General features: G+C 36.6%; 1 protein-coding gene across 1 annotated transcript in view; it reads left to right on the top strand.

The window, feature by feature from the left end:
- The window catches only part of Smarca5 (SWI/SNF related, matrix associated, actin dependent regulator of chromatin, subfamily a, member 5), a 39,517-nt gene extending 18,216 nt beyond the window's left edge, over positions 1–21,301 (top strand). The window contains exons 10-24 of the mRNA NM_053124.2: positions 447–556; positions 1,440–1,666; positions 3,601–3,722; positions 4,643–4,795; positions 7,178–7,310; positions 9,439–9,587; positions 10,568–10,687; positions 11,478–11,588; positions 12,018–12,131; positions 12,439–12,561; positions 15,665–15,797; positions 15,907–16,025; positions 16,427–16,639; positions 19,009–19,116; positions 20,116–21,301. Coding sequence (NP_444354.2) covers positions 447–556; positions 1,440–1,666; positions 3,601–3,722; positions 4,643–4,795; positions 7,178–7,310; positions 9,439–9,587; positions 10,568–10,687; positions 11,478–11,588; positions 12,018–12,131; positions 12,439–12,561; positions 15,665–15,797; positions 15,907–16,025; positions 16,427–16,639; positions 19,009–19,116; positions 20,116–20,181 — 2,001 coding nt within the window. The 3' untranslated portion in view covers positions 20,182–21,301. The remainder of the gene's footprint in view (positions 1–446; positions 557–1,439; positions 1,667–3,600; positions 3,723–4,642; positions 4,796–7,177; positions 7,311–9,438; positions 9,588–10,567; positions 10,688–11,477; positions 11,589–12,017; positions 12,132–12,438; positions 12,562–15,664; positions 15,798–15,906; positions 16,026–16,426; positions 16,640–19,008; positions 19,117–20,115) is intronic.

The raw sequence follows: 21,301 nt of genomic DNA, 5'->3' as shown, positions 1-21,301 counted from the left end.
TAGTTGTCACATTGAATGCTTTTGTAATGGGTAGTTATTTAAACGCAGTCACGCAGGTCTTACTGTGGGCTAGCCATGTCTTAAGCAGTGCTGAACAGCATGTGTTCAAGTAACTCATTTTTACACTTGATCTTAGCCAAAAGGCCGAGAAGCGATGTAACTCATTTTTAAACAAACATGAATTAGCAATGGTGAAAATAGTTTTAAGACACGTCATTGTTTTCTAGTATTTAATGAAAATATAGCAAGTATTATATAAATACAAATAGAATAAGTGGTGAGAGTCAGTAATGCAATAGTAATAAATGGTATTTTCTGGACAGGAAAATACTAAAAATAGTTGTTATTCAAGCAAATTGTTTCTATGTATTTGGTACATAATTTTAAGACTTTGAAATAATATCAGTATTGCAGATAAGGTCATCTTTTTTTTCCCTCTTTCTAAGGTTTTGCGTCCATTCCTCCTTCGTCGAATTAAAGCTGATGTTGAAAAGAGTTTGCCTCCAAAAAAAGAAGTAAAAATCTATGTGGGTCTTAGCAAAATGCAAAGAGAATGGTATGTATTCTGAGATACTTGCTTGTACTGTTTTCCCAGATTTTCATTTTACAGTCTTATTTACCTAATTTGTGTCTTTAGAATTTCTGTGTACTTGATTAGGCTTAACCTGTTAATTCAGTGCCCATTAAAAGGTAGGTGGGAGGAGGCAAGTCAGCACACCAGACTGGCTTGCAGTGTGGTTTCTGCTGCCCAGGTGTATTCTGGTGGGGTGTCTTCCTTCTGTTTATTTGGGACAAGTGATAAAATACTAAAGGTTTAGTTTAGTTATCCTAACATTGAGTGATATGCTTCTATTTAATGTTTGTTTGTTTGTTTTTTGAGACAGGGCTTTTCTGTATAGCTCTGGCTGTCCTGGAACTCACTCTGTATGTAGACCAGGCTGGCCACGAACTCAGAAATCCGCCTGTCTCTATCTCCCAAGTGCTGGGATTAAAGGTGTGCTCCACCACTGCTCGGCGCTTCTTTTTAATTTTGCCCAAAGTTCATAATTTCTGTATTTAAAAAGTACAGCATTTTGCTGGCCAGTCATGGAAGACAAAATAGACAGAATTAAGATCCATGAAACAAACAAACAAAAAAATGATGGCTCAAGCTGCAGTACATTTGTTAAAGTGTTTAACATGCACCAAGTCCTAGATTCATGTATTTCATGCATCATCACCACATAAGCTGAGAAATACTTTTTTTTTTTTTTGCTTTTTGCTTTTGTATAAACATGGGAAACTTTTTAAGTCTCTGTTATACCAGTTTATTCCTAGACCATTGGAAGCAAATTTCAGGCAGTGGTTTTTCAAATTATTAAATATTTTGTGGTTGGGATGGGTGAGGGGATTAAGTATGCAATGTGGTAGGCATATTAAACAATTTTTCTTTTTAATAGGTATACTCGGATATTAATGAAAGATATAGACATATTAAACTCAGCAGGGAAGATGGACAAAATGAGGCTATTGAACATTTTGATGCAGTTGAGGAAATGCTGCAATCATCCTTATCTCTTCGATGGAGCTGAACCTGGTCCACCGTACACAACAGATATGCATCTAGTTACCAACAGTGGCAAGATGGTGGTGTTAGACAAGCTACTCCCTAAACTGAAAGAACAAGGTATCTATATTACTGGCGTTTAATTGTAAAGTAATGAAGACTTTAAAAATTCTAGAATTAAGAGGATGAAATACAACATTTTGAAATGTCTATTCTAACAGTTTTTAAAGTTGAAATGTTAAATGTTTAAAAAGATCTAAAAATTTCAGCCAAATCCTCTTCCCTTAATTTTAGGCTTAAATTCTTATAGAAAATGATAAACATGCAGAGTAGCGACCATTTTAACTTCATGTAGGTTTCCTAGAAATTTCATCTTTTTCATAAGATACCAGGAATGCCTTTCCTACATACACCTTTCCCAGATACTTTGTTAGACAGTGATGTTGTGTTCCTGTTATTTTCTTTTATGAATTTAAAAATATTTACTTAAATATTATTTACATGTACTCAAAAGTATTTCTACTTACAGTATTCTGAATTCTTTTGTATGAGAATGTCTGGATTGTATGTATATAGGTATAGTTCTCCTAGATGAATTGAAATGAATCTTCTCATTATAGTGGTTTTGCATATTAAAGATAAATAGCAGTCCTAAAAGAAACAGAGATTTCTGTAATATCAAGAGTCCAGTAAGCTTTCAAATTTCTCTAGTTGTGTTTTAAGACAGAGCTTCTCTGTGTAGTCGTGGCTGCCCTTGAACTCCTTCTAGATTAGTCTAACCTCAAACTCAGGGATCTACTTGCCTTTCTCCCTCTTATAGAATTAAGGCATATGCCGCCATTGCCTGGCTTAGGTATGATTTTTCTTAGGTATGATTTTTGAAGGAAAGAAGGCACAGACATCATGACCAAGTTACACGGACAACATAAAATTGGGGCTGGCTTACAGGTTCAGTTCATTATCATCATGGTGGGAACATGGCAGCATCCAGGCAGGCATGCTGTAAGAGGAGCTGAGAGTTCTACATTTTCTTTCTTTCTCTCTCTTTCTTTCTTTCTTTCTTTCTTTCTTTCTTTCTTTCTTTCTTTCTTTCTTTCTTTCTTTCTTTCTTTCTTTCTTTCTTTCTTCCTTCCTTCCTTCCTTCCTTCCTTCCTTCCTTCCTTCCTCCCTCCCTCCCTCCCTCCCTCCCTCCCTCCCTCCCTCTCTCTCTCTCTCTCTCTAATGGAACGTTTTTCACCCTTTTTTTTTAAAGACTTATTTATTTTATTTGAGTACATTGTAGTTGTCTTCAGACACACCAGAAGAGCGCATCAGATCCCATTACAGATGATTGTGAGCCACCATGTGGTTGCTGGGAGTTGAACTCAGAACCTTTGGAAGAGGAGTCAGTGCTCTTAACGACTGAGCCATCTCTCGAACCTGAGAGTTCTACATTTTCATCTGAAGGCTAGGAGAAGACTGGCTTCCAGGCAGCTAGGAAGAGGGTCATAAAGCCCAGGTCCACAGTGACACACTTCCTCCAACAAGGCCACACTTTCTAACAGTGCAACTCCCTGGGCCAAGCATATTCAAACCATCACAGATGGTTATACCAATAGATATACCTTGATAATGACAGCCAAAAACCCCTTTGTAGTTGCTAGTGAATTGACACATGTTAATGGTCTATTAAGTTAAAATGTGGTTCCCACAATTAGATGGATTTTAGTGTTGAGGAGTTCAGGGAATCATGTTTAAAGAAAAAAATGTGCAGTGGTGAAATACAACTTTTAAATATAAATGAGGTAACAGGCTAATGATTCACTCTCCTAAAGCAGACAGGTTTTACCTTAGTATACTGTACACGTGACACTCTCTTTTTTTGTTCTATAATGGAAGATAGGTGGGGAATGGCTGGCCTAGGTATTTATTGATGTCATTGTTATCCTTTTATAGTCAAATAACTAATTTGGAACTTGATGGATAATTTTAGTCTTATTTTTGTTTAGTGTTAAATTTTTAAATAAAAAATTCTGTGTTAGAAATTTCTGATAATAGGTATTTATGTTCATTAGGTTCAAGAGTACTAATCTTTAGTCAGATGACAAGAGTATTAGACATTTTGGAAGATTATTGCATGTGGAGAAATTATGAGTACTGCAGGTTGGATGGACAGACACCCCATGATGAGAGACAAGTAAGTATGAAAGGGTGGGAAGTTAAAAAGTGAAGTAAGAACTTTATTTTTTATATTCCATTAGTGTGTACCAATTTAATATATGTTTGTATTGTATTGCATCAGAGTATTTGATTTTTTTTAAAAATATGTATTTTTCTTTTAAAATTTATTTTGTGTGATAGTGTTTTGCCTAAGTGTCTGTCTATCTGTACCTTGTATGTGCCTGGTGGCCAAGGAGGCCAGTGGTGGGCATTGGAACCCTGGGAACTAGAGTAACAACAGATGGTTGTGAGCTGCTACATGGGTGCTGGGGATTGAACTAGGGTCCTCTAGAAGAGCAGCCAGTGCTTTTAACTACTGAGCCATCATATCAGATAAAGACTTATATATCTAGGCTAGTCTGAAATTCAGTGTAGTTGAGTATGATCTTGAACTGCCTCTTCCTGCGTGCTGGGATTGATTATAGGTATGTGCTACCATGTCCTAGATAAAGTAATTTCCTAAGCCAGGCATGATGGTATCAACCTGTAGTCCCAGCTGCTTGTAACTTCAGGAGGAGCGGGTACTTGAGCTAGTGTGGGCAATATAAAAATATCCCACCCACCAGTTTTGGTTATGGTGGAGAGTACCTTTAAATCCAATACTCAGGAGTCAGGAGGAGGTCTACATATCCAGACCAGCTAGGGCTACGTAGATCGTCTTTTGAGAGAGAGAGAGAGAGAGAGAGAGAGAGGAGAGAGAGAGAAGAAAGAGAGGCAGAGGCAGGTGGATTTCTGTGTTCGAGGCCAGCCTGGTCTACAAAGTGAGTTCCAGAATAGCCAGGGCTACACAGAGAAACCCTGTCTCAAAAATACAAAAAACAAACCCTAAGAACCCCTGAAAGAACAAAAAACCAAATACAACAAAAATTTCTAACACTTGTTATTTTATTTCCATAGGACTCCATCAATGCATACAATGAACCAAATAGCACAAAGTTTGTATTTATGCTAAGCACACGTGCTGGTGGTCTGGGCATCAATCTTGCAACTGCTGATGTAGTCATTTTATATGACTCAGATTGGAATCCGCAAGTTGATCTTCAGGCTATGGTAAGAGATGAACAAGTAAATACTGTGTGTGCTTAATAGATGTGTTCATTTTATAAATATCCTGATTTTACCTACTAGAACTTTCTTTTAATTTTAAAAAATTTAGTTATTTAGAAAGTATGTCAACACATTTCTGCCTAATGTATAAGTGGAGGCCAGAGGACAACTCGGGAATTCTCTTTCCATTATCTGTTTTCCAGGAATTTACTCAGGTCATTGGGCTTGGGCAGCAAGTTCTTTACTTAATCATCATCTCAGCTCACAGTCGTCTTTATTTTTAAAAGCTATATAGTATTTTAATCTTTTATTTTGGTCATATACATCTCCCATTGCCCCTGCCTGCTCTTCTTAGATTCATCCTAATACATCTCTCCTTTCTCAAACCCTCCTTGATCCCCCCCAAAAGGAATCAAATGATTTTAATTATTGCGCGCGCGCGCGCGCGCGCACACACACACACACACACACACACACACACACACACACACACACGAAAAAAAAAAGTTCATCCCATAACAAATATAACAGCACTTGGGAGGCAAAGGCAGGTGGATTTCTGAGTTCGAGGCCAACCTGGTCTACAAAGTGAGTTCCAGGACAGCCAGAGCTACACAGAGAAACCCTGTCTCAAAACAAACAAACAAACAAACAAACACCGATCCCCCCCCAAAGTCCCCCCTAAAAGAACAAAAAACCAAATATAACAAAAATTATAGGCCATATATATATGGCCTTCTACTGGAGCAAGGGCAATTTATCAGTGGTTATACCTAAAGAAAAAAGATTCTCCCTTCACCCAGTAGCAGTTACCCGCCAGGAACTCCTTGACAGGGAAATGGGTCTCAACAGCTGGAATTTTGGTGGGCTTGATTTTGTGCAAGTAACCACAACTGCTGTGGGTCAGTGCCTACAATAGGCATGTTATATATTCCTCTCCAGTCTCTGGCTCTTAGATTCTTTCTCCCACCATTTTCTCTCACCTCTTTTGATGTGTTAAAGAACCTTTTGAATGTGGTGGGAGGTTGATGAAGATGTCTCATTTCAAGTTGAGTTCTCACTGTCACTTAATAGAATTTTATTTCTTTTGATCTAATAGGTCTGTAAAAGTATTTTGAATACTCTGGTGAATGAGCTTGTCAGTAAATGTGTGTAGTTGTGTTTTAAGAGAAAGGGGAAATCAGTTTGTAAGTTGGTAGTTCATCTGCCACTTGGGATGCCTAAAATTTATGCCCATTTTGAGAGTGTCCGGCCAAATGAGGAAATTGATTTTAAAGCTGAAAAAATTCAGGATCTACAAACTAATGTGGATTGTACAAATTCTGACTGTTGACTTAAAGTATTGGGTGTTTTTAAGTGCAATTTCAAATTATCTGCACTAGTCACTTTCTTTTTTTCCTTTTTTTTTTAAAATTAAGGCATTTTTTAATTAGATATTCTCTTATTTACATTTCGAATGCTATCCCCAAAGCCCCCTCTACCCTTTCCCCCCCTGCTCCCCAACCCACCCACCCCCGCTTCCTGGCCCTGTACTGGGGCATATGATCTTCTCAATACCAAGGGCCTCTCCTCCCATTCAAGACTAGGCCATTGTCTGCTACATATGCAACTAGAGGCACAGCTCTGGGGAGCACTGCTTAGTTCATATTGTTGTTCCTCCTATAGACTTTTTCTTACACTCTTTGTAAGGATGGTTAAGGGAAACTGATAAACTATTAGAATTAAGGTGTTTTAAAAAACTTATTTAATGTACGACTGTTCTGCTGCATGTGCACCCACCTGCCAGAAGTGGGCATCTAATCCCTATGTGGTTGCTGGGAATTGAAATGGGAACCTTTTAAAAGCAGCCAGTACTCTTAACCACTGAGCCATCTGACCAACTCCATAAATAAGGTGTTTTGTTGGTGGAACATAGTTTGAATTTACCAGAAGTTAAACAGAATTAACATTCAAAATAATTTGATTGAGTAATCTTTGAATGTGATTTTTATATCATTTGTGAAGGACATTTTTTATGGTTTTTATTTCCCTAATGAGTGACAAGATTTTATTAATTTGATGAAGAACAAGATTTTGAAACTAAAATCAAGAGAAAGAAATGATTATCCAACTGATATGTTACAGTTTTGCCTGTTAGATAGTATCATATTTTTGTTACTCATGCAGTTGGCTTTGTCTATTAAAAAACTATGATTTTCTTTAGTTTTAGGAAGCTTTCCTTGTGTTTAATTTGATTAAATCTGAGAATTTAAGAACTATTTATGTAACATGAATCCATAGTATAGGTGTTATATTTAAAGAGTATTTTAATTTTGCTTCTCAGTGTACATGTTTCTTTATTCACTTTTTAATTATATTCAAAGTAACATGGTAATTTAATTCTAGGACCGTGCCCATAGAATTGGACAAACGAAGACTGTCCGAGTGTTTCGCTTTATAACTGATAACACTGTGGAAGAAAGAATAGTGGAACGTGCTGAGATGAAACTTAGACTGGATTCGATAGTAATTCAACAAGGTGAGACCTAGAACTTTAAATAATTCCCTAAGTTGCATATTTCAGTCTGATGCCCTAGGGGAGATTTTTAAGCACCTGGAGTCCAGCTAACAGCCAAGAAAGAAAGTTTATATTCCGGATATTTTAAGCTTTAACTTTGTCACTAAGTTAATGAGTTTTGAACTTCATAATTCACTTAAGTGGAAATAAAAGTAATACTTAGCTTTTAAAAATTAGTGGGATAATATATAAAATATATGACATTCAGCATAGCATATATTAAATTGAATTGTGGTGATTTATAAGCACTGAGGATACTGAACAAAAAGTATATTACTTTTTTCTTTTTTTTTTGGTTTTTTGAGACAGGGTTTCTCTGTATAGCCCTGGCTGTCCTGGAACTCACTCTGTAGACCAGGCTGGCCTCAAACTCAGAAATCCGCCTGCCTCTGCCTCCCAAGTGCTGGGATTAAAGGCGTGCGCCACCACCACCCGGCTACTTTTTTCTTATCCCGAACTATTTACTAAGTGATGACTGTCAGATGCTAGGTAGGCATTGGGTGGACCAAAGTTACTATTTTGAAGGAACTTTAGAATTTAGTAGGAAGGAAACTCTTGACTATAGCTGTAGAACTTTATTTGGCACTTTATTTGGCTCAGTTGAAGGAAACTTCAAGTTCTTGTACCAGATCAACTTTTAGATGACATTTTTTGCTTATATTTGTGAAAACACAAATTAAGATTGGCTAAATTCCTACCAGTTGATCAAACTAAATTTTCAAAAGCTTTTGAGTTTATTATATCTAGATATTTTCTTTTGTTATTTTAAAAATCAATCAATCAATCAATGAATTTAGCTTTGCAGTGGTGGTGTACGCCTTTAACCCCAGCACTTGGGAGGCAGAGGCAGACAGATTTCTGAGTTTGAGGCCAGTCTGATCTACAGAGTCGTTCCAGCTAGGGTTACACAGAGAAACCCTGTCTCGGGAAGGAAAAAAAAAAATCAATAAATTAATTGAAATGGTCTTATTGTGTAGCCCTGACTGGTTTAGAATTTGATAAGTGGACTGGGCTGACCTTCAACTCATATACTGCCTCTGCTTTTCCAATATTGGGGTTAAAGGCATCTGTTCTTATATAAAATCTAAACATAATGGGAAAGATAATCAATAACATCACTATGATAGGAAGGATTTCTTATAAGGTTTAGATATGTTAAAATTTGTGAGGTTTTCTCTCAACTTTTCTTTTCCCCTTCCCCTTCCCCTTCCCCTTCCCCTTCCCCTTCCCCTTCCCCTTCCCCTTCCCCTTCCCCTTCCCCTGTTTGTTTGCCATTGAGTCAGGGTCTCACTATATATAGCTGTGGCTGTCCTGTAACTCACTATATAGTTCATGAAGGTTGGCCTTGAGCTCACAGATAAATGCCTGCTTCTGTGTCTTGAGTTCTGGGATTAAATGTGTCTGCTATTGCGCTCAGCTACTTGATTTTCAAATATCTCAAATACTGTATTCTTCATAAAACATTTTAATGAGCCAATATACAATAGGTAATATATAATGTGTTAGCTTTAGAAATATTTAAAAACTTACACAGCTGAAAATATGGCATTAAATTTAACACTCAGTGAGTTTGATCATTTGTAAATTAACAGTAAACAGAAATGGGTAAATTTTCTAATTTTTTAAGTTTACAGTAAAATAAATTCAGATTAATATAATGTTGTGTGTAAAGTTAAAAACACGCTACCTCCTTTTCTCTCAACTAGGTTTGCCAAGCTGCCAACAACTGCCTGTCTTTTCTTTCCCCTCTTGCCCACTTTAGCTCCATGGATAGAAAACATATAATACAATTGCTAGGCTCTTATCAGCAAATCTATTTCGGCCAACCACCTGTCAGGGCGCTGGTTCTGGCTGCCCTAAGACCTTACATGGCTCTTGCATCCTCCTCCTTCCAAAGCCTGGCCAAAGACATCCTCCTGCCCTGTGTCCTTTCTCTGCCTCTTAGGACACAGAAATCCCACCTTTTTCCTTTTGTCCAGCATTCCGCCTTCTTTATTGACACAATCAAGAACCAATTAGGGAATCCGATTTTCGTTTACTCTCTTCCCCCTACAATATAATACAAGACAATCCTTTTTTTCCCCCCCAGGGAGGCTTGTAGATCAGAACCTGAACAAAATTGGGAAAGATGAAATGCTTCAAATGATTCGACATGGTGCTACACATGTGTTTGCTTCAAAAGAAAGTGAAATCACTGATGAGGATATTGATGGTATTTTAGAAAGAGGTGCAAAGAAGGTGAGATGCATAGTAAATGATAGTGTTTTGTAACAAATAGTTTATGAAGAAACTGACGACCTGACATGGTTAAGGAGGTTTTTTAATTGTAGATATGAGAGAGAGAACAGCCAGCGGCATCTGGAGGAGTCCAGAGCAGAGAAAGAAGTAGACGGAACATGATCAGCACAGCATATGTGGCCAGGCTGGAGAAGCAGCAGAGGGTAGAGAAATAGTAAAAATAGCAGGAACAATGGGGAGAATAGTGAAACTAGCCAGGCTGTAGCAGGATGAACAGTTGGCAGGGGAAGCCCAAGAGCTAGATGAGGTTTAGGTAAGGGACTAGGATGGTAGTGTAGCAGCATGGACTTTGAAATGGATAACAGGTACTCATGGTACTGGGGGAGCTTGGAGGCCAGCATGGGCTTTGATAGATAGGTGGATAGGTGCCAATGGTAGAGAGGCTGCCAGCGGCAAGGACAATGACTCCCTTTGGGAGGCAACTGGCTTGACAAGTTTCTGAGGAATACTGGCTTTGATCTAGCTGCCAAGGCTCCTCCTATAGTCCAGGCTGATGTAGTTTCTAGATATTTGGACTGCCTTTGGATTTGAGGAATTAAGAGTTTCCTTTGAATCTGACAGTTCAGTCCAAAACTATTTGAGAAAAATATTTCCTCTGTGAATCACCAGTTTCTTTTCTATATAAAAAAAAACGTGTTTGTATAAAGGAGTCTTTTTTTTTTTTTAAACTTATTTTTTTGTGTATGGGTGCTTGCCTGTGCATCACGAGTGTGCCTGTTGCCCAATGAGGCCAGAAGAGGGCACTAAATCCCTTGGAACTGGAGTTAAATAGAGTTGTGAGTTGCCTTGTGAATTGAACCAGGTTATCTGGAAGAACAAGTGTTCTTAACTCGTGAGCCATCTTTCTAGTTTTATTTTGACTACAGGTCTTAAGATTATTTTGCTCTCAATTTAAGAAGACTTTTTTTTTTTCTATGTAGACTGCAGAAATGAACGAAAAGCTCTCCAAGATGGGTGAAAGTTCACTTAGAAACTTTACGATGGACACAGAGTCCAGTGTTTATAACTTTGAAGGAGAAGACTATAGAGAAAAACAAAAGGTACTTATTTTAGAATGAAGTTTTACTGAAAACTTGGAATCCTGTGTTAGTTTATCCACATCTTAGGTTTTTCATAGTCTATTGTTGTAGTTTGCAATCTCTGATTTATTTTTTCCCTTGCTTATTTACTTATGGTGTGTGTGTGTGTGTGTGTGTGTGTGTGTGTGTGTGATATCTTAATATGGCCCTGGGTGGCTTTCCTTGATTCATATCTGAGGCTGCCTTGAACTCTTGTAATCCCTTGTTTCTAGGTCCGTCCTTAGTGTTGCCATTATGGATGTGTACCTCTAAGCTAGTTTTGGAGTATTTTTAATTTATACAGTAAAGTTCACTGTATACTATTACTGAAAGTATTCTTGTAGAGTGTGTCATTTGGAATATTTGAAAGTAAACTAAATGGCAATAAAAAGGCCACAGGCTATTTTTCTTGGAACTTGAATTAATTGGTAATTAAAATGGTTTAGTTTTAGTAGATGTATTTGCTACTATAGAAATTGTCAAATGCTGTATAGAAGAAATACTTGTCATTTTTCTTATCATTTAGATAAGTATTGAACATAGTTTTTTAAACAAAATTATGTCTAATTTTTCTACTTATTTGGGTTGTAGCATAAATTCTGTAGTATTTATTGTGTATTAATTACATAGTACTAAAAATACCATAGTCTGCACCTTTGTAGAATTTTTAGTTTGGTACTTCATCATTATATTTTTATTTATAAGTCACTATAGATAATTTATTGCTGTGTATAATGAAATTAATGATTGGAATGTTTTTCCCATCTCCTAGATTGCATTCACAGAGTGGATTGAACCACCAAAAAGAGAAAGAAAAGCCAACTATGCTGTTGATGCATATTTCAGGGAAGCTCTCCGTGTTAGTGAGCCTAAAGCACCCAAGGTAAGGGGACAGCATGGAAACATTTAAATAGGTGGTAGGTAAGATTGTGCTTTCTCACATTTTTACAACAAAATAAAATTGAGAATTATGTTTTGAGTTATTTTTGAATTGGTTTACATTTTTTTTGGTTTTTTTTTTTGTTTTTTTGAGACAGGGTTTCTCTGTGTAGCCCTGGCTGTCCTGGAACTCACTCTGTAGACCAGGCTGGCCTCGAGCTCAGAAATCCGCCTGCCTCTGCCTCCTAAGTGCTGGGATTAAAGGGTACGCTACCACTGCCCAGCTGAATTTTGATTGTCAGTTCATTTCTATTTAAAGGTGAATTCTCTTTCTTGGAGATTTGGTTGTTATGGTTTAGGAAATGACTTAGGAAGTGTGAGTTTTGTGTATTTTTGTTTTTTAATGGACAATACTGTTTTTATTTTTCTTTAGGCACCTCGACCTCCAAAACAACCAAATGTTCAGGATTTCCAGTTCTTTCCTCCGCGTTTATTTGAATTACTGGAAAAAGAAATTCTGTATTACAGGAAAACTATTGGGTATAAGGTGATTCAAATTCTTCTCTTTGCATTTTCTTCTCAGACCACAAGGGCAAAGCTACTACTTAATTGACTTTTAACTAATTTGAACCTAGAAGGAAATACTGTTGCTTGCTATACGCTAGTATACGAACTTTCTGAGTTTTCATTAAGGAAAAAATTTCATGAGTAATACTTTTAAAAGATGTAATATATTGGAAATTAAATAATATGGCTAATCCCATGGGTATATTAAAACTATAATGTTAATTTGTTAAGAATTTATTAAGCCCCTTAAAATTTACCAATTGATGGCATTGAAAAACATCTGCTAGGTACCTCGGAGTCCTGATCTACCTAATGCAGCACAGGCACAGAAAGAGGAACAGCTAAAAATTGATGAAGCAGAGCCCCTCAATGACGAGGAGTTAGAGGAAAAAGAGAAGCTTCTGACACAGGTATAACCTTTGATTAACACAAAGTTATTTTGTAAAGTACTGTTTTGGGTTTTTGAATCATACATACGTGCACATTTCTGCTTTCAAAGAGAATGGTTGGGCTGACTGTAACCTGGTACTGGGTGCTTCCCTAGCATATGTGGTATTCTAGGGCCAGTCTCCAGCTAGGAGAAGTAAGAGGCAGGATAAGTAAACATGGGCAAGCCTGGACACGTGCTGCTGGATTGGACTGTCATTACTAGTTGAGGTTGTAGTTAAGTACTGGTTGAGGTTGTAAGTTGAGGTTGTAGTTAAGTATTCTTTAGAACTTATTTTCAGTATTGCCAGCTTTCTGGTCTTTTCCAAGTTCTTCTTTTTTTTTTTTTTTAAAAGATTTATTATGTATAAGTACACTGTAGCTGTCTTCAGACACCCCATAAGAGGGCATCAGATCTCATTACAGAAGGTTGTGAACCACCATGTGGTTGTTGGCATTTGAACTCAGGACCTCTGAAAGAGCAGTCAGTCAGTGCTCTTAACCGCTGAGCCATCTCTCCAGCCTTTCCAAGTTACTCTAAATTACAAATTTCTACTTGGTACTTAGTTTAAAATGTAAAAAAATTTATGTATTCATTGTCCTTGGTACTGTGTTACATGAAAAGTACATTGACACCAAAATTATACATTGTATGTTGAGCACATTCGTCCCCATACACTTCATTCTCCCACTCCTCCGGGGAGAGGTGATTTTTAAGTGTCAGCATAAAATCTAGATGCAACAAGTGAGAGAAAACAGGCAGTGTCTGAGGCTGGCTTCATTCACTTTGTAAGATTATCTCCAGTTGCTTCCACTTTCCTGTAAACAATGTAACTATTTTTTACGGCTCAAAAAGTTTCTACACATTGCTGATACTATATTTTCTTTATTCCTCTGTTGTTGGACAACTGGATTGGTCCCGTAATTTAGCTCTTGAGAATGATTGCTGAATACACATTGATGTGCAAAGTGTCCCAGATATATTGACTTGGAGTCTTTTGGGTAATAGAACTGTCATACGGTGGACTGGAGAGATGGCTAAGAGGTTGTTAAACCACTTGTTCTTGCAGAAGATTAGGGTTTGATTCACTGCCCCTACATGGCACCTTGCAAATGTCAACTAGTTCCAGGACACACAAGATATAGAATGTATTCATGTATAACAATTACATACATAAAATTAAACAAGTCTTAAGCAAAAAACTGCCATAGTGACTTTTATAATAGTTTTACTAGCTTAAGTATCCACTAGAGGCATATAATTGATCCATTTTTGTTCACAACATTGGCAATATTTGATATTTTCTTAATGAGTGCCATTAAATAAAATACAATTACAATGCCATTTTAATTTGTATTTCTCTGATGGATAGTAAAGTTGGATAGTTTATATATGTTTGTTAGCCATTTGTATTGATTTTTAGTTACGTTCATTACTCATTTGTATTTCATTTTCTGTAAGCTACTTTTGTATTTCCTTAGCCTATTCTTTATAGGGTTCTTTAAGTTCAGTTTAATTTTGTGGAGTCCTTTGTTGATATTAACCCTCTGTCAGATGTATTCTGCTTAGTATTTTTGAAACATTGCTTGGGATTCAAGCCTTTGAGAATCTGGTCTTTAACCTACCCTTTAAAAAAATTAATTTGACAGTTTCATACACACACACACACACACACACACACACACACACACACACACAATGCACTCTTGGCAACTCTTGCTCCTCAACATCTCTCTCTATTCCCACCACTGTAAACCCTTCCCCAGTCCCGTTGTTGCGACCCACTGAGTTTTTAGTTAGATTTGTCTGTGTGAGTATGCGTGTGGAACTGTCCACGAGATAGAGCATGGTAGTCTCATCAGTGACTCCACAACTGAACATATCTGCTCCCCTTGTCTTAGCATCCATCAGTGGCCAGTAGTTCCCCCATTTGTAGATAGGTCCCTATGAGCCTCTGCTCCATCCATAATTGAATACCAACAGAAACTGCTATTAGTTTGTGATTATAGTGGCTATTTATACCCAGAAGGGAAGCATTTCACAACTTCCTTTCTTGTCTGGCTTGTATATCCTGTCTTCTTTTCTTTGATACTCCCTGCAACAGTGTATAGCACTTCTGTCTGATACATGCGTGCATGAGATGCCAGCCAGCAGGAGGGAAGCAGCTAGTTAAATTCCAGCTTGAGTCCTCTATCTGCAGCCAAATTGTATGCTGTCTCCAGCAGGAGGGCCTTACATCTAATCTAGTTCTGGTGGGCAACCAGGAATACTGGCAGTAGCTTGTATTCCATTTTAGGGTTTCTGGAGCCTTCCTAATCAACAACTTAAAGGAGGTGTCCCACATCTGGCAATGGGAATTTTGTTTAATCCTCATAGGGCTTGGCTGCAGGTACATGGTGTACCTTCTCACTGGCTCTTTTAAAATTCATATAGAGTAGTAGGTTTCGATATGACTTTTTACATCTTTAGTTTTGGTCAGCCCTGTCACCTTCCATTTTCCCGTTTCTTCTGTCCCCTTTCCATTTAATTTTTACCACCCCAGTGTATCCTTCCCACTTACACATCACTTGTGTTCTGTCCTTTAAACTTGGCTTTTTGTGCATTTTTCTACTTGCTCATTTTTATGATACTTTTACTTCCCAAATACTAATAGTATTTCAGAGTTTAAAGTGTCATTGAGCTTGTCATGCAGCATTCCTACTGCCTTCTATGTAGAGTTCGTTGCTCAGGTTTCTTTTTTTTTTTCCTTTTTCCTTTTTTTTGGTTTTTCGAGACAGTTTCTCTGTATAGCCCTGGCTGTCCTGGAACTCACTTTGTAGACCAGGCTGGCCTCGAACTCAGAAATCCGTCTGCTTCTGCCTCCCAAGTGCTGGGATTAAAGGCATGCACCACCATGCCCAGCCGTTGCTCAGGTTTCTAAGAAATATATGATGTACTGGTAAAAGTGTGTACATGAAAACTTAACCAAACTCCTAGTTAAGATAAAGTAGGAGTTTTTTTCTGTAACAAATGTATTTGAAAGTATGGTAGCATTATTTTCTAAGTCCTATGTGCTGTGATTAAATATTTTGCTTATTGCTGTTTAGGGGTTTACAAATTGGAATAAGAGAGATTTTAACCAGTTTATCAAGGCTAATGAGAAGTGGGGTCGTGATGATATTGAAAATATAGCCAGAGAAGTAGAAGGAAAAACTCCAGAAGAAGTCATTGAATACTCAGGTAATACTTTTACTATGTTCTATAAGAATGTGGTCAATATTTGGAAGCTTCCTGTTTTCCTTCTTGTATTTTTTTCATTTCCCCCATTTATTCTTTTATACTCTTACAGCTGTGTTCTGGGAAAGATGCAATGAGCTTCAGGACATAGAGAAGATTATGGCTCAGATTGAAAGGGGAGAGGCAAGAATTCAAAGAAGAATAAGTATCAAGAAAGCACTAGATACAAAGGTACTTTGCATATTAAATACAGTGACTAGTGTAACTATACTGTGATATTAGATAACTACATTAAAGGAAAAGAAATTGCCATTTGAAATCTAAAATTTCTTTTGAAAAGAAAAACACATTAACTCTTGTTAACATAGTTTTCCTGAATATTAAATTGTTAGCCTGGTTTAAAGAAGACCCCACTTCTTAAGTGTTAGAACACTTAGACCCCATTTCTTGTAGTCACAACAATAGTAAAAGTCTATAAAAGTACTACAGGACAAAGAGCAGGTACGAATCTTGATAGAAAATTCTGATTTGAAATGGTACATTTATGGTTAGTTATGGAAAGGCTAAAGTAAGTTTGAAGTATGGATTACATAGGACTTGTATTTTATATGTGTACATTATAACTTTTATAGATTGGACGGTACAAAGCACCCTTTCATCAGCTAAGAATATCATATGGTACTAACAAAGGAAAAAACTATACTGAAGAAGAGGATCGTTTTCTCATTTGTATGCTGCACAAGCTTGGCTTCGACAAGGAAAATGTGTATGATGAATTACGACAATGCATCCGAAACTCCCCTCAGTTTAGATTTGATTGGTTTCTCAAGTCCAGAACTGCGATGGTGAGTGTACAAGGTTTGTGTAATGCAGCAGAGTTCAGAATGAGTATATTCAGTTATGTGTTACCTTGTAAAAACATCCTTGAGGAACACTTTCCTTCAGTTTCAGAGATTAAGTTATTTCATCTTCTATCCACAGCCACAGTTTGCAAACTTTATAGGAAATTTGAAAAGTTTATCTTCTTCTTTAATGTATGTTTTAACATGGCTTTATACAGTGAGACTGTATTAGGTTCTAAGTGAGGAGAAATGTTCACCTGGACATGATGGCTTTTGAGTTTGCAAGTAGACAGCTCTGTAGAGAAGAATGTTCTTCAGGCATCTGTCTGCTCATCAGGTTGCTGAATCTGGGTTCTTTTAAAATGGCTGATTGACATAGAACAATATTTTTTACACTGATTTAAGACTGGGTTTTATTTGTAGTCTTAATGTCTAGCTGTCTAACAAGAGATGTCCATTTCTAACATCTTCAAATTAGAATTCAAGAAAGCTTACTTTGGATTATGTCTTGCCTTCTATATTTTAGAACCTTTAACAAAAGTTGTATAGTCTTAAGTTTGAAACATAGCAGCAGAACTGGAGAGATAGCTCAGTGGTTAAGAGCACTGACTGCTCTTCCAGAGAGGTTCTGAGTTCAATTCCCAGCAACCACATGGTGGCTCACAACCATCTGTAATGGGATCCGATGCCCTCTTCTGGAGTGTCTGAAGACAATGACAGTGCACTCACATATATAAAATAAATCTTAAAAAATAAATAAATAAAAAGAAACATAATAGCAGTAAGAAAGTGTATGCATTTGAAGTATAGCCATGGATAATGTGTGGCATTTGATCATTGAAAAATACTTTTATTTTTCAGTAGCTATTAGGGCTGTTGTTATATGCCATTGTTAGAAAATGTAATTAGCATATGGAACTTACCTGAAGATACTATATTATATAATCATATAGTTAGTTGAAAGATTGAGTTGCTATAAGCTCTGCTGTGTATATTTTATGTAAGGTACTATTTTTATATAACATAAGAAATTATTTCATAATAATGCTAATGAAGATAGTGTCACATACTACATAAGCCAGTTCTGAAAACTGCTGTACTTCTTAATATGGTAATATTAAGGCATATAAAATAAACATACATAGGCCTTTGTGATAAAAAATAGAGGCATGCTTTTTGGCCAGTTCTTCAAAGGATTCAGTGTACCAGAAGTGTGTGTGCTATAGTAAACTTGATAAGACACTGAGCACCATATTCTTGGTATGTGTGCTGTGCTATACTTTCTTGTCTTGTTTTGTTTTGTTTTGTTTTGTTTTGTTTTGTTTTGTTTTGTTGGGATAAGGTTTCTCTGTGTAGCCTTGGCTGTTCTGGAACTTGCTCTGTAGACCAGGCTGGCATTGAACTCATAGAGATCCACTTGGCTTCTGTCTCCTCAGTGCTGGGATTAAAGGTGTGTGCCGCCGTCCCCACCACCTGGCTTTGCACTGTACTTTTTAAATGGAAACACAACTTTGCTTTTTATTGCCTTCTGTCTCTACTATTGAAAATATTACTAAGCCATGCATGGAGTTTCTGCTAAGTAGTTCAGAATTATTTTACTGTGTTTGCCTGTATAGAAGTTTTACTTACATATAAGAGATTTAAAAATCAACAAAGCGCTTTTGTTCTGTAAGGAAACAAAGCAGTGAGGCAAATGGATCTTTACTTCAGTGCGCGTCCTGTGGTTTCTTCATTATGCTTCACATCTCTTCTGGTGGCCACATAGATTGGTAGAGAAAGGTTTAAAAATGTGTTGTGGGTGTTGGCCTTCCTGCTTGGATGGGAGGTGTGAATAGGCAGCAGTGGGCTTTATGGCCATGTGCATAACTGCTGTAAACTAAGATGATGATGCTTTCAAAGAAAAGATTATCTTTATTCCTTAAGTTCTTGTTGGTTTTGAATTATGTATGTTAATTTTTAAATATAAGTCGTCCAGCATTCCTAGGCATAGTTATTACATGTGTGGGATGCTCATTTCCATTGCTTTAGTACCTATATGAGAAATGAAGGGACAGTTGGTGAAAACTGTACACTAGTGTGGAGCTTTACTGTATGTTTGATTGCTTATTGGCATGTTGCCATTGAGCTACATGTACCCAGCCATGTCAGTGCAGCTTTAAAGGGTGAAATAAAAACATTAAATCCTTGGGGTTTTGTATTCTCATAGCGTGGTCTGTGAGAAAAAATAACTTCCTCTTGATTTTTTTAAAATCTACTACGAATATTTTAAGTGATTTTTTTTTATTTGTTAAAATGTATCTTTATTTAGTTACAGAAATCCTGCCAACATGTAGTTGGAAAAACCAAGTTTATCATGTTTATTTATAATGCAGGAGCTCCAGAGGAGGTGTAATACCTTAATTACTTTGATTGAAAGAGAAAATATGGAACTAGAAGAAAAGGAGAAGGCAGAGAAAAAGAAAAGAGGACCAAAACCTTCCGTGAGTATAGATTATATAAATCATACAATTTCGGTGTTTTATGCACACTAGTGTGTGTGTGTGTGTGTGTGTGTGTGTGTGCGCGCTCCATATATGTATGTGTGATAGTACTGTGTGGGACAGAGGTTGATATTCAGGTGCTATATTTTTTTGAGAAAAGAGTCGCATTAAGTTTGCGGCTTGCCATTTTGGCTAGATTGGCTGTTCTGAGCACCTCTTCTCTTCTTGACCCATTTCCTTCATTGATGGGGTTGTGGAGCTTTACTGGATTTTGGGGATCAGAACTCAGGTTCTGCTTTCAAGAGAAGCAAAACCCTACCACAGCCAAGTATTGGAACACTGTTTTGTCTTTTTTTTTGTAAATAATACATTTGAGTCACCTTAAAATATAAACTGAATTTGATGCACTAAATATAGAAAAGCAAGTTACTCTGAAAAGGTGAAAGTCTTTTGATTGCCAAGACTGCACACTTGTTCTGAGAATTCTTGAAATTTTAGGAGCCTTTTAAGAATATTAGATTAGGGCTGGAGAGATGACTCAGCAGTTAAGAGCACTTGACTTGCTCTTCCGTAGGTCCCAAGTTCAATTCCCAGCAACCACCATGGTGGCTCACAACCATCTATAATGAGATCTGATGCCTTCTTCTGGGGTGTCTGAAGACAGCTACAATGTACTTACATATATTAAATAAATAAATCTTAAAAATATACTAGAATATTAAACATAGTAGCTTTACAAGTTCTGTGGTATTCTAAGCTTGGATTCACTTTCTTAGTAATGTGTTAGCAGTTTGAATATTTCAGGAGGAAATAGGCATCTTGCTATTTAACAGCAATAAATTATTTGGAGATTTGATAGTGGTTTTGAAAGATTTGTTGTCTAGCCCTGGAGAAAAGTCTCACGCTGTTACTACTTACATGCTGCATCATGTTTGGCAATATTTTAATTTTTGTATCATTTTTGACTTGTCATGAGAACTAATTGTTGTTTGTTTATAGACACAGAAACGTAAGATGGACGGTGCCCCTGATGGCCGTGGAAGAAAAAAGAAGCTGAAACTATGAATGCATTTTTGTCTTATAATCACTAACTGGTAGTTCTTTAATTTACGGGTCTTCATAAGATGTGCTGTACAGTGCTCAACTGTTATGTCATTCAGACATCAGGTCCATCTGCTTACTGAGCTAGAAACATAGTATGTAGTTTCACTTTTTTTAAATGCAACAGCTGTGCTGAAATTTTTTTTATCATTAACAATTGAAGTAATAAAACAGGCTTCATTTATTAATAAATGTTTCATTTGATTTATTTTTCTAATAGTTTCATTTGTGAGGATTGTGGCTTTTTATCAGCTACTTTAACACTTGTATGGCTTAAAAACAAGCAAACAAGTAAAAAAATACTGCAGATAACATTTGATTGGTCCCTTCAGCTTGGTTGTGTAATTAATTACTTCACATTCTTTGCCTTTGCTGATTTTTTTTTTTTTTTGTGGTACTATTGAGTCTCATCTGGAAAGATTGTAAATTGCATTCTTGCTTATTATAGAATGGGGAAGACAAGTATTAATAATTTTCTATGCATATTTCTGTTATACTTTCTGTTCCTATGGTTCTGATGTGAATGTGTCCTATTTTGTTGGATGAATGGCCTTTTTTAGTTGTATAGCCAAAGACATTTAGTATTTTCTGGTTCTTTAAGGTGATGTATTATTTTGTAAAAGGAATTTTTTTAAGTATTTGGAAAATATTTTGACAAATGGCCTTGCAGCAGCCACAAGATAATGTCAGAAGTAAGGTGATTTTTTTTTTTTTAAATTTGAATGACCCAGCCAAAATGAGGTTTGAATTTGTCATACTGTTATAATACTAATAGAATGTACCCTCTCAGTTTATAGTATTTTTGAGTTTTTAGAGTAAATGAAAATTTTATTTTATTATATTTTAAAAATAACTTCTAAGTCTTAGTAGCAAGATGGAGTATAATTCCAGTTTTTATTTTCTATGGAATAGACTGGTAAACTGGAGACCCTGAAGCAGGAATACCCAGAGGCCTTTATGTGCTACACATCATTTGTATAAAGTTTTATATGTGCAAATTGGGTACATAAGCAGTTCTCCATTTTTCTAAGGGAATGCAATAAATGTAGCATCGTGAATAAATATAACTTTTATAATCCTTAAA

This window comes from Mus musculus, chromosome 8 (assembly GCF_000001635.26).
Source record: "Mus musculus strain C57BL/6J chromosome 8, GRCm38.p6 C57BL/6J".
NCBI lineage: Eukaryota > Metazoa > Chordata > Mammalia > Rodentia > Muridae > Mus > Mus musculus.
The sequence above is the reverse complement of the archived record's forward strand: the minus strand, read 5'-3'. Positions and strand labels throughout refer to the sequence as shown.